General features: G+C 40.1%; 1 protein-coding gene across 1 annotated transcript; it reads right to left on the reverse strand.

Moving 5' to 3' along the window:
• Positions 1 to 1368: 1368 nt before the first annotated feature.
• On the reverse strand, positions 1369 to 13293 carry LOC121680855 (myosin heavy chain, fast skeletal muscle-like). The gene is made up of 38 exons (XM_042060404.1): positions 13082 to 13293; positions 12850 to 12993; positions 12611 to 12767; positions 12482 to 12509; positions 11585 to 11705; positions 11406 to 11498; positions 11014 to 11077; positions 10831 to 10929; positions 10632 to 10735; positions 10412 to 10550; positions 9833 to 9951; positions 9524 to 9673; positions 9259 to 9429; positions 8874 to 9174; positions 8730 to 8794; positions 8557 to 8644; positions 8351 to 8468; positions 8132 to 8255; positions 7899 to 8035; positions 6525 to 6780; positions 6168 to 6410; positions 5899 to 6075; positions 5667 to 5812; positions 5477 to 5567; positions 5006 to 5395; positions 4672 to 4917; positions 4381 to 4577; positions 4098 to 4281; positions 3852 to 4017; positions 3635 to 3759; positions 3236 to 3544; positions 2892 to 3095; positions 2659 to 2784; positions 2412 to 2582; positions 2222 to 2326; positions 2045 to 2140; positions 1570 to 1701; positions 1369 to 1482 (listed from the first exon to the last, which is right to left on the reverse strand). Exons 1-38 carry the CDS (start codon positions 13283 to 13285, stop codon positions 1462 to 1464), a joined length of 5811 nt encoding a protein of 1936 aa, XP_041916338.1. The 5' UTR covers positions 13286 to 13293; the 3' UTR covers positions 1369 to 1461.
• Positions 13294 to 13663: the final 370 nt, after the last annotated feature.

Consider the following 13663-nt stretch of genomic DNA (forward strand, 5'->3'; position numbering starts at 1 on the left):
GGTAAAAAACACATGGGCAAACTTTGAAAGTTATTAATCTGATACAAGACTTCATCATAAAAGCCCCATTACTGGATTAAATCAATTCAATGTCATATTTTCAACCTTTGCACAACTACTCATTGGAATGCTTCACAGACTGCCAAATTATTTCACTAGTGTGCATGCAAGTATATAAATAATTAAAGATATCTCAAAAGACATTTACTCACCCCTTGGATCGTAAAGCTGCCCCGTTTTGACTGCCAGCAGCTCCTAGCCAGATTGTAACTATATCACTAAGACCCTGTCCCATACAAGGTAATATGGGGTGTGTCTGATACAGTCCCTTATTTACATCTGAACATGACAGCTTTGACAACAGCATTTTTGCTGTGGCTGCTATATTTATTTCTGACAACTGCAACAGTTGCAAAATCAGTGGATGGGCCATCAGAATATAAATCTTGGTGAGATGAAATGTTATTGCCATATGAGGCGTAGTGCCATTGAAATTATCTGGGCATGTGATTTAGGAGCTATGCGGCTAGAAAGGATTAGTGTTTCTGGAATAATTTGAAACCAGGGTATTTTTCACCATGACAACGATTCTAACACCCCTGTATCTATCTTTGCAGATGGCTGTTGAGTTTTTAAACAATTTATGGTATCAGTTCAGGCCTGATACCACTGTGGGGCACTGTTGATCTCAGTGTATATGTTGAGTTATTTGATGGAAGGACACACGAGAGGTGACTGTATACTCCACCGTCGAGAGGAAAGCAAACAAAAATCAGAGCTTGGTGGTTGGGGGGTAAGGAGCTGCAGTGACATTCCAGGGTCGTTGTTTTCAACAGGATGGGCCATTGACAGTGACACTGGGGAGGTGTACTCACAGGTGTGCTGACACCTACCTCGTCATATTCATTGTGTGAAAGCTTGAATTCTATTTTATCCAGTGGATGGCAAGTGATTTCATCCATGTAGAATTGACCGAAGTTGACCGAGGTCCTCCGAAGTCCTCATTGTGACTTAGTAAAAGGGGGCGGGGCTTGGGATCGGTCAATTGTTATATAAAATGCATTCAAGCAACAGTTCATAATGCATTATGAGGATTGCAAAAGAGTCTCATGCTTGTTTGTGAACTATTTTAATTATTATTATAATTACTTATGATCGCAATATAAGGTGTTATGAATGTATGCATAACTCATTATAACAGTGACCTAGAAAGTGTTACCGCATCGTTCATTATTGGCAAACAAGTCTGTTTTAGCCAACGGACCTTGAAATCTTAAAGTGATTTTAAATGCAAATAGAATAGTCGAAACATGTTACAAATTCTGATCACAATTAATTCTGATTGTAATTAAAAACAATATACTCATATTCTGAAGAGACTTTTATTATGTAGGAGTTACAGAGTGGTCACAGCAATCTGGATATTAATCCAAATGAGTGATTGGTCAGATTTCACAGGATTTACTCTGCAGCCTCCTTGCCCTGAGAAAGAGAAATTGAGGAATGAAATGAAATTAGGTATGAACATGATGGCTTATAATACATTGAAATATGGCAAATTAGATTTACCTTTCCAGAATCACGGCTCTTTGCTCTCATCTTGTTGACCTGGGATTCAGCAATGTCAGCACGCTCCTCAGCCTCCTCTAGCTCATGCTGAACCTTCCTGAACTTGGACAGGTGGGAGTTGGATTGCTCCTCCTAATAATGAAAAAGTATGTTCGAGTTCAGATGCTTCTGTTTTGAAGCAAACCAATCTTTTTTTTGTGTGTCTATGAAGATTAATTTAGGGTCCAGGTGATAGCAGTTCTTTTAAAACGTTTACTTTCAAAACACTGAACTTAAAGGACTAAGAGTTACAAAATGTTTTGGTGTTCATCCTTCCTGTTGCATTCATTACAACTGATGATGGTGTTTGGATGAACCGACAAGTTGTTTATCTTTTATTCTTTTTAGTCCAGTGTTTTCAAATTAGACATTGTCATTTTTATTAATATAAAAGGCAAGACGTTTGACCATATAGGCAACACAAGAAACAACTTACAGCTTCCTCAGCCTGTCTCTTGTAGGCTTTGACCTTCAGCTGCAGCTTGTCAACCAGGTCCTGCAGTCTGTTGACGTTTTTCTTGTCCTCCTCAGTCTACAAAAAGAAAAACAATCTGTCAATCATTGTCCTCCTTGAGATAAATGCTGTTCAATAGTGGTGAAAGAAACTTTGTACCTGGTAGGTGAGCTCCTTCACTCTCCTCTCGTATTTGCGGACTCCCTTGACAGCATCAACACCACGTCGTTGTTCATTTTCCACCTCACTTTCCAACTCACGAACCTTTACATGAGCAAGATTTTCATTTCACAATGTCTTCATTTTATTTATTACATTAAGAATATCTCACCCAAGTTTAGTCACTCACCCTGGACTCCAGTTTCTGGAGTTGTTTCTTGCCACCCTTCATGGCCAGATTCTCAGCCTCATCCAGGCGGTGCTGCAGATCCTTCACAGTGACCTCCAGGTTCTTCTTCATCCTCTCCAGATGAGAACTGGTGTCCTGCTCCTTCTTCAGCTCCTCTGCCATCATGGCAGCCTGAATAATGGGAAATTGTGTTTTAGATCACAAAAGTTATGTACAGTACTAAAGTTCAAAATAAAACATTGCTTACATCAGTGATGGCTTTCTTGGCCTTGTCCTCAGCATTTCTAGCCTCCTGGACGATGTCATCAACCTCACCTTGGATCTGAACCAAGTCAGCCTCAAGCTTCTTCTTGGTGTTAATCAGACTTGTGTTCTGACATTCAGAAATAATTGCACATATGTTATATGGTGAAAAATATTTTGAAAGAACTGTGGGTACGATTGAAAATATTTTTTTGGGTGAGAAAGATATATCCCCACCTGAGAGTGCAGGAGGCCAACACGCTCACTAGCATCAACTAACTCCTGTTCAGCCACTTTGCGGCCTCTCTCTGTCTGCTCTAGAGCAACTCTGAGCTCCTCAATCTCGGCCACCATAAGGGTGTTCCTGCGCTCCACCATAGCAACCTGCTCCTTCCCGTCTTCTTGTCCTCTGACAGCATCATCAAGGTGCAGTTGGGCATCCTAACAGAAAAACATGGATTGACAAAAGATGTGCCATACTACCAAGACAAAATTATATAATATTGATTCATGGACATTCTTGAACCAAATAGTATTTATGGTAAGATAGGATCATTGTACTATTTTATTGCATAACTGACCTTGAGTTGACTCTGCACATTTCTCAGTTGTTTCTGGTACTCGGCAGCCTGGCGGTTAGCATGGCTCAACTGAATCTCCATCTCATTGAGATCTCCCTCCATCTTCTTCTTGATTCTCAGGGCATCATTTCTGCTCCTGACCTCAGAGTCCAGAGTGCTCTGCATGGTGTCGGCTATCCTCTGGGCATTCCTCTTGATCTGCTCCATCTCCTCATCCTTCTCCGCAAGCTTCCTGTCAACCTCACCCTTGATCTGGTTGAGTTCAAGTTGGACACGAAGAATCTTGGACTCCTCATGCTCAAGAGTGCCCTAAACAAGAAAATCAAGAAAATTTTAAGATATATAAAGCAACATAATTTCCGTTTCTAATTGTGTTGGAAAGCCCGTCTGATATTTTACCTCAGCCTCTTCCAGGGCTGTTTGGATCTCGGTCTTCTCAGTCTCAACAGTCTTCTTGGCCTTCTCCAACTCATGGATGCTCTTTCCAGTCTCACCCAGCTGCTCAGTCAGGTCAGAGATCTCCTCTGCAAATATGCAGTTATATTACAGCAAACATTATCTGAAAGTTTAAAAATATTTTTTGAGTGGGATATGTATTGGGTTGTTTTTGACTCACGTTGTAAATTCTTGTTCTCCCTCTTCAGGGTCTCCAGGTGGTCAAGAGACTCCTCATAGGAGTTCTTCATCTTGAACAGCTCAGTGCTGAGAGAACGAGCCTCTTTCTGGGCACCCTCCAACTCTGCCTGACCCTCCTCGTACTTCTGCTTCCATTCTGCCAGGACCTTGTAGAAACAGATGTTGTTGTGAAGCTTATATTTATTCACCTACATTCCACATCTGAATGATGTTTTGGAGGAATTACCTTGTCAAAGTTTCTTTGCTTCTTGTCAAGGTTGGCAGCTAGACCATTGGCTCTCTCCACATCAATCATGAGGTCCTCAACCTCACCCTGGAGTCTCTGCTTGGTCTTATCTAGAGAGGCACATTTTGAGTTGGTTGCCTCGATTTGCTCCTCAGCCTCCTGGAGACGCTGGGCAAGCTTTTTTCTGAAGGAAAAAGCATCAGATTTAAGACAGAAAAGATTTTTTAGAACGTTTTAGTCAACAAAATATATCCAACTGTGTTTTTGCATCTTTAGCACATACTTGGACTCCTCAAGCTCCTCAGTGCGCTGGATGGCATCAGTTTCGTACTTGGTCCTCCACTGAGCAACCTCGCTGTTGGCCTTGGACATGCCACGTTGAAGCTCAGCCTTTGCTTCCTGCTCCTCCTCAAACTGCTCTCTTAGAAGGTCGCAGTCGTGGCGAGCTGACTGAACAGCATGAGCCAGGGCATTCTTGGCCTGTTTGTTAACAAGTAAGGGTGTTTATGAAAGCATTTCTCCAAATGTGATTGATGTAATCCAAATTCTTCATTTCATGCAAAGGCAACAGTACCTTGACTTCCTCTTCATTCAGTCTTTTTAGCTCCTCAACTTGCTGAGTGAAGGCCTGTTTGCTTCTGGTCAGCTGAGACACAAGAGCATCTTTCTCCTCAACCTGGCGGCCAAGCTCACCATTTTCAGTCTGAAGTCTTGCTCTCTGACCACTGAGGTCATTGACCTGACGGGCAGCCTCATCACTCTTGGCCTTGGTTTCACTAAGTTGGTCTTCAAGGGTACGGCACATCTTCTCCAGATTTCCCTGTTTATGAAAATGCCCATTAGTAGAAAAACGTTTATTGTAAGTTGGTTTGTTTAAAAGATAACATGAGGGTAAATATCTCATCAACCTTAGCTTTAGAAACAGCCTCCATGTTGCTGGTGAGATCATCTATTTCCATCTTGTATTCACTCTTCTCCTTCTCAAGCTTCTGCTTGACACGTTGGAGGTTGTCAATCTGCTCTCCCAGCTCAGCCACACTGTCTGCCTGCTTCTTACGGAGAGCTGACGCAGTGGCTTCGTGCTGAAGGGTGGACTCTTCAAGGTCACGACGCAGCTTCTGGAACTCAGCCTCACGCTTCTTGTTCATCTCAATTTGAGCAGCAGTGGCACCACCAGCCTCCTCAAGCCTTTCACTAATCTCCTCAAGTTCCCTGGAGAGATCAGCTCTCTGCTTCTCAACCTTGGCACGAGCTGCACGCTCAGACTCAATCTCTTCCTCTAGTTCCTCAATGCGGGCCTAATGAAAAAAAATATTATGTTAGTACAACAGAAAACTGCAAAAACACTCAGAGTTTGAGTTGGCGGAGAATAATTAAACCTGAAGCTCCTTGATCTTTTTCTGCAGCTGAGCACCAAGTGATTGTTCATCTTCAATCTTACTTAGAAGTTGACTCGTTTCAAAGTCCTTCCTGATTAAAAAAGATTAAAGAAAAGGAAGAATCATTTCTGAAGTTGGCTGCATACATGGGAATAGAACAGTGATATTTTGTAATAAATAATGCCTTTACTTCTTTATCTTCTCATCAGACTGCTGCTTGTCATTCTCCAGATCCATGATGGTCTCCTGGGCCAGCTTCAGGTCACCCTCAAGCTTTCTCTTGGCTCTCTCAAGGTCCATACGGAGCTTCTTTTCTTGCTCCAGGGAACCCTCAAGCTGCCAATTTGAATTGTGAGGTGAGTATGTGGTAAATGTTGAAATTTCAGTGTGAGAAGTTGTCAAATGTTAATTTTTGTACTTACATCATCCACTTGCTGTTCAAGCTTAGTCTTTGACTTGGTCAGAGTGTTGACTTTGTCTTCCTCTGCTTGAAGATCATCAAGAGTCTGCTGGTGGGCCTCTTGGAGGGCTTTCTTCTCCTTTGTCAGCTTAGCAAGGGACTCATCCTGTGAGGCCATCTCTTCAGTTAGGTTCTTGACCTGCACATAGAAAGTTTTACATTTGTGAACAGTGTAAATAAGATACTTTATTTTCGACAGACTACATTGATCGTCCCTTTACAAATCCCAACCTTGTTCTCGGTGGCATGTTTCTCCTTCTCCACTTTGGCTAAGGTCAGCTCCAGATCATCAATGTCCTTTTTGAGCTCAGAGCACTCATCCTCCAGTTTCCTCTTCTTGGCAGTCAGCTCAGCATTGATTTCCTCTTCATCCTCCAATCTCTCGGTTGTCTCTTTGAGCTTGGCCTCGAGCTGGATCTTACTTTTGATAAGACCCTCACACCTCTCCTCAGCATCATTGAGACCCTCATTTCCCTATTGTAAATATAAGATGGAAGCATGACAATACATACTTTGTATTGACAACACAATGCTGAGACTGGGTAGTTGTATGATTGTGAATATTGAAATGGTACACTATGCACTTACAGATGACACTTGCAGTGCCAGGTCATTCCTCTCTTGCACCAGAGCCACCATCTTCTCCTCAAGCTCCTTCTTCCTGGCTGTTGCCTTTGCACAGTCCACTTTGAGTTTCTCATAGTTCTCCTTCATGTTGGCCAGCTCCTTCTCAGTTTCAGCACTCTTCAGCAGAGGCTTGATCTTGTAGTAAACCTTCATCCAAGGCCAGTGCTTGACATTCATGAAGGAGCGTATATTGTACTGGATGGTGTAGACAGACTCCCTACACAAGAAGGGTGATGAAATACATCCTTAAATGTTTGACCAACATTCTAATCTGTTCCCTGTTCAATTTTAAATATTATGTTGTTTTGTATTTGTGTGTCGCTTTGGACAAAGGCATCTGCCAAATCCATAACCATTCATAGTCATAAATATAGGTTGTAGAATTATAATTACATGAATTGTGTAGAAAGTAGGGATGTAACTATATCAAAATCTTGCGATACGATAATACCCCAATAACAAGTCCACGTTATAATATGTATTGCAATACTGCAGAGATGTAACAATATAAATATCTTAATGCCATACCTCGGTAACAAATCAAGGGTAAAATAAATTGTGATACAGTATTTAAAAAAAGACAAATTAAGACTCGGAAAATAAAAACACTTACTACCAGATCAATTACCACCATAGATTATCTCCTTTGCCAGTTCTACGTTTTTTTGCCCAGAAGACCTATCGTTTCATACCATACCATCACATTTTCATGACTATATCGAGACACTTTTGTTATTGCGATGTCATGAAATTGACAATACTGTTACATCCCTAGTAGAAAGTATAATAGGATCTTCTGAGACATATTTTTGAGAAAAATAAAAAAATATTAATATTGCTAATCATTTAGCAAACAGCAATGCACTATCAATTGAGAGGGATACCGAGGCGTACTATACAATTAATATTAACTTGCTCATGCTCGCCACAGCGATCTGACCCTGACTGCACATTGGGAAGTCATAGGGGTTGGAATTAATTGGATATTTCAATGTGGTAATATGGTGGCAGCATGGAGGGGAGTGTCTCCAGGACGCTGGTTTCACTGTTAAGCCTTCATGAGGGGTTGTGGGCCTATAACCCCAATGACATGCCGCATACTATATTCTGCTGTTGGATGGGCCATTTGTATTGTGTTTGTGACCATTTGTTGGCAGATTTGTGGGTAGTGTGCTTTTTAAAGTTAAACTTGAGCAGGGGCTTCTGAATGTGTTTTTACCTTGAATTTTGGCACAAGGGATTTTAACATCTAATCCTGTGTATTAATGTAAAGTCCTACTACTCATACTATAGCAGTCTTGCAGACTTCTGAGTTCTTTTGATAAACAAATTTACCTCCTTTCCATCATCTTTGAAAACTCCCTCCTCATCAGGTATGCACGGCAGAGAGCCTGAGTCATTGTGACCAGGGAAACCAGTTTCTCATCTCGCATCTCCTCAAGGTCACCCAGCAGACCAGCTTTAAAGAACACCTGAGGGATGCATGAAAATTTAAACATTTATTTGACACAGAAAAAACTGTGCTCTTGTTTGTACTCATAATAATAGATTGTATGAAACCTATCTACCTTTGTGTGTCCAAACATGTACTGGGTGTGATCAACATCAATGGATCCCAAGAGCTTCTCAGCAGCCTTCTTGTTATCAATAAACTGGCCGTCAGGGATGACACTGGCATTTAGCACTTTGTATCTGGACAGAATAAATGAATGTCCATGTAGATCATTACTTTTTCTCTAAATGCAGTATTGAATATGTGTCATACTTCATTGGCTTTCTAAGTTCACCTCTGCTTGAAGTCACCATAGAGGATTCTGCTTGGGAAACCCTTTCTGCAGATTCTGATACCCTCCAGCACACCATTGCACCTGAGCTGGTGGATGACCAGGAAGTTCTGCATATAACCTGTCAAATACATGTCATGAGATCTTCTATTCTCAATGTAATACATGAGTAATGCACTCATCTTTATTGACTTCCAAGCGCCCTTTACCTGGTTTCTTAATTTCATTTGGAATCAGACAACGCACAAAGTGAGGATGGGTGCTCCTCAAGTTGGTCATCAGTTTGCCCAAGTTCTCCTGTTGGGATAAGAATGCAATCAAAACATCCTCTTCACCATTCTATTAGATGATTGATTTGTTGTTATTGGTTTAATATACACACCCTGAACTGTGATGACACAGTCTGCATGGAGCCACCCTTCTTCTTCTTCTTACCACCACCAGTCTCTGTTGACATACACATTATTCAATAATTGAGGTATAAATGGGGTATTTTTGCATTAGCTTTTGCATTAGCATTTGTTACCCTCAACAACAGGTGGGTACAAGACAGGCAGAAGTTTTACTCCCGACTTCTGGTACAGCTGCACAACAGAATCATTCAGTGGATCCTTGTTTTTGTCCAGCCACCCAGTAACATTGTAGTCCACAGTGCCAGCATAGTGCACCAGGGAGAAGTGGGCCTCAGCCTTGCCCTTTTTGGGCTTGGGCTTCTCAAAGGCCTGATTTTTGCCAAGATGCTGGTCGTACAGCTTGTTCTTGAAAGTGGTGTCAGAGGCCTTGGGGAACATACACTCCTCTTCAAGGATGGCAAAGATTCCCATAGGCTGTTGGGAAAATGAGCTTAGTTTTAAAAGTGGATATTATAAAACAATATAAATCTAGCACTTGGCTCATTTGACTGAACTGACCTTCTCAATGAGCTCAATGCAAGCGGCTAGATCCATGCCGAAGTCAATGAACTCCCATACAATGCCCTCTTTCTTGTACTCCTCTTGCTCCAGAACGAACATGGTGTGGTTGAAGAACTGTTGCAGTTTCTCATTGGTGAAGTTGATGCATAGCTGTTCCATGCTGTTGTACTGTGATTAAAAAATAGTTTGTAATATGAATGCCCCCTACTGAAATTATACTACATTTTGGTGTGAGTGAAAAATGGTGTTAACTTATACTTACATCAAAAATCTCAAAGCCAGCAATATCCAGCACACCAATATAGAACTGCCTTGGCTGTTTAGTGTCCAGCATCTGGTTAATACGGATGACCATCCACAAGAACATCCTCTCATAGATGGACTTGGACAAGGCCGCAACTGAGTTATTGACCTGAAACACAATATTCAAGCAGTGGTCATCCTATGCGCAGAGACCAAAAAGTAAATGCTTAAAGGATAAAAGCAGGTAATTATACTACTAGTAATTCTGTCCAAATACTGCCAAGTGGTTTGTGATCTTACGTAAACTTTTTAGTGACTAAAATAATACCTGTGGAACAGTCTGACCCTTGGTGACATACTCATTTCCGACTTTCACTCTTGGGTAGCACAAAGCCTTCAGCATGTCAGCGGAGTTCAGGCCCAAGAGGTAAGCGACTTTGTCAGCATCTAACAAGTGAAGCATTTTGGTGATTTGGAATTTGTAACAACACATTTCATACTCCACACTAATTTGCGACAACATAAAAAACAAGTTTGACCACCTCAGTCTCTTCTCCCTAGATCAAAACGTTTGTCCAAGATAGTGTTAGGTTAAAGGCTATGTCTCTCACAAAAACATAAAGGTATCTGAGTGACCATTGTTTTGTAAATGTTTTTCTTTAAAAGAGGATAGATACTTTCTTAATCTAGAAGACAATTTAGTATATGAATTTACATGAATATACATACTGTATGTTGTTATAAATAACATGGGGGTATGACACTTTTGTGCACGGTGTAGCATCGTCAGTCGTCCTGGGTGCACTTTTCAAATCTGCCAGTGCCAGTCCGTTTTTGTCATTTTTGATAAAAGCGTAAACTTGATATCAGTCATTTTTAACGTTAAATTAACAGTGTTGCAACCTACCCTCAGTGCCATCAGGCTCAGCCTGCTCCTCACGCTGCTTCTGCTTGAATTTCATGTTGCCATGATGGAGCACAGCACCAGTCAGCTTGTAAATGGTGACTTTCTCCTCTCCAGTGAAACCAAGGATGTCAATGGCATCCTAGAATGATAAACTATTTTATTATTTTAAAGCTTTCTTCAAGAAATTGAAGAGGCTAAAACCCATTATTGGAAAACTTACATCTGTGGCATCCAACTCCTCTTTGTCATCAATGCTCGCCACAGTGATCTGACCCTGACTGCACATTGGGAAGTCATAGGGGTTGGAAGTGATGAGGGACATTTCTGTCGGGATTAAAAAATTGATTTAGAAATTCAGAATTATATTTATTGAATTAAATGAACATTTTTTAAACCTTTGGTGAAATTATTAACCTTACCTATAATTTCAGGCTTGTGGTTGGTCATCATCTGGAAAAAGATGTGGTAGCCTCTCTCATCAGGAAGCTGGAATGTCACTCTAGACTTCTCCAGCAGGTCTTTTTACACAGGGAAGGATGTATTTTAATTTCATACATTTAAGGCAATAAAAGAAGATTTCTACCTTGAACAATTATACTTACAAGTCTCAATATCAGCACTAGCCAGTTTTCCAGATGTGGCGAAGTGAATTCTGATGAATTTTCCCTGTTTGAGATTACATTTTGACATAACATATATTCATTTAGCTCATGCTTTTAACCATAGCAGGTTAGACATGAGTAAAATATGCAAGTATTTAATAAATATTAAAATATTCAGTAATAGACCTAAGAGTAACAATAAATACTGCCTTTACTAACACACAAAAAAAGATGATAGTGTAGAGGTTTAAGTTTTTTAAAAGATATACTAATAGATATAAAACAAATTGCATGATACATTTGAGTTAAAAGAAAAACCCTAAGAAGTCGATTCTATCTAAAAACGAAAAAAAAAAAAAAAAACACTAGACTAGATGAGAAACTAAACTTACGAAACGTGAAGAGTTGTCATTCCTCACAGTCTTGGCATTACCATAAGCCTCCAGCAGTGGGTTTGCAGCTATGATCTGGTCTTCAAGAGAGCCCTGCACGTCAATAGATATTGTCATTGAAGTTACTGTCTTTGTTGCTATGTGACAATTTGCCTATAAATATGCAAGGGGTCCTATACCTTAATTTTTCCACTGCTGCCGGCTTGTGCGTCTGACTTCTTCCCACCAGACACTGCAATTGTTGCAAAGTACTGGATGACACGCTTGGTGTTTACAGTCTTGCCAGCACCAGATTCTCCACTATATAACAGAAGATATTGCAATTTTGTTAGCCACCAATACATACCTAATTAATACCTGTATTAGTGACTTGTAAGGCATGTGTTAGGCAACATTAACCATTTGTTAGGTGTGTATTCACAAATTTCTTATTCATGACGAATTAGGCCTTTATTATTGATATAATCTTAATAAAGAGCTTTGATCTCTACATACTAATTAGAAGTAAGTACCAAAATAGAATATGCATAACCTACTTGTATACTGAGGTATTACTTATGATAATGTGCTTGCTACCAAGGAACCAGTTTCCATGGGAGCCAATCTCCCAGTTATTAAGTGCTATTTCACACAGCAACCTGGGCAGTGAAATGCAGCAATGAGGTTGAGCCATACACTTGCTTATTCTACAACTGTTCTCCTACTATTTGGGATTTATTCAGACAGTATATAGTAGGTTATGCATATTCTATTTTGGTACTTACTACTAATTAGTATGTAGAGATCAAGGCTTACAAGGTCATTATTAAGATTATATCAATAATAAAGGCCTAATTTATCATGAACAAGAAATTTGTGAATACACACCTAACAAATGGTCAATGTTGCCTAACACATGCCTTACAAGTCTCTAATACAGGTATTAATTAGGTATGTATTGGTGGCTAACATGTTAACCTTAAAATAAAGTGTTACCCAATTTTCTATATCACAATTACAAAGTGTACCAGAAGAGTAATGTAAAGGTTTAGCCTTTTAATAATGTAAACAGTTTTAAGGGATGCATAGACACTTACGTGATCAGGACAGACTGATTCTCTCTGTCTGTGGGGCAAAATAGAGATTGACATGAATGGTTCATTTTACATAAATGAATCAAATATATAATGTATTATTCAGTGATAGGTTTAAAACTGAAAGCATACCTTGGAGCATGAACTGAAATGCGTTGTCAGAGACAGAGAAGATGTGGGGTGGGGCCTCCACGCGCTTCTTGCCTCTGTAGGCATTCACCACTTCTTGGTCGTACACTGGGAGCCACTTGTAGGGATTCACAGTGACACAGAAAAGTCCAGAGTAGGTCTAGAATGAAGAAATAAAGAAAACTGTTTTTTCAGCTTTTCAAATTCATTTTTTTTTATTTGTTTACAAGAGTAATGCTTACATAGATCATCCATGCTGCATAACGCTCTTTGAGGTTATACAGGACAGAGGCTTCATTGAGGTGGGTCATCATGGCCATGTCCTCAATTTTGTCGTATTTGGGAGGATTCAAGGGGAAGACTTCATCTTCCTTCACTGTCTTTTCCTGAAACCAATGTAGAAAACAGCTTTAACAAAAAAATGTACTCAAGACACTTTCTGAGTGAACAATTTTAACAGCCTTGCTAAAGTACCTCCTTGGTTTCAAGCGTTTCAACGACGACTTTGCCGCCATCCTTCTTTTTAATTGTACCCTTGACGTACAACTCCTCTTTATCAACCACAAAGCAAGCAGTCTTTGCATCAAAGGGTTTGCTTTGGGCCTCCATTCTCTCCTTCTCAGGCTTACGAAGGTAGATGGCAGCTTTGCCATACGTGGCCATATCACTGTCCCCCATGGTTGCTGGTTACTGCAATTAATCATAAACATGAAGAGCAAACAGTTTCCAACACAAAATGTTTTGAACAATCAGACATGTACAGTATAGACACGGTACTGTAAATAAATTGGTTGACAGTCATTAGGGGACAAAACTACAGTTGTCTGTCACACCTTAATATATGGAGCTTATCAACGTACATAGGGTACTCAAAATGCAATTCATTAAAAAGTCAAATACAAAACAGTCCGTTGATATCTAAATAATAATGGAACCAATTTATTTATTGCATTATTGTCCTGAAATCTAATCCCATCCCCCATTATACTAATTTACACATTGAATATAAGGTTGGCTGTATGGCAGTTGGCTGTAGTTATGACATCAAATAACAAC

This window comes from Alosa sapidissima, chromosome 13, assembly GCF_018492685.1.
Source record: "Alosa sapidissima isolate fAloSap1 chromosome 13, fAloSap1.pri, whole genome shotgun sequence".
NCBI lineage: Eukaryota > Metazoa > Chordata > Actinopteri > Clupeiformes > Clupeidae > Alosa > Alosa sapidissima.

Coding starts and splice junctions, on each gene's coding strand:
- LOC121680855 (XM_042060404.1), bottom strand. CDS start 13,285: ATGGGGGACAGTGATATGGCCACGTATGGCAAAGCTGCCATCTACCTT. Junction 5,813..5,898: donor TTGAACAGCAAGTGGATGAT/GTAAGTACAAAA, acceptor TCAAATTGGCAG/CTTGAGGGTTCCCTGGAGCA. Junction 5,396..5,476: donor AAAAGATCAAGGAGCTTCAG/GTTTAATTATTC, acceptor TTTTTTCATTAG/GCCCGCATTGAGGAACTAGA.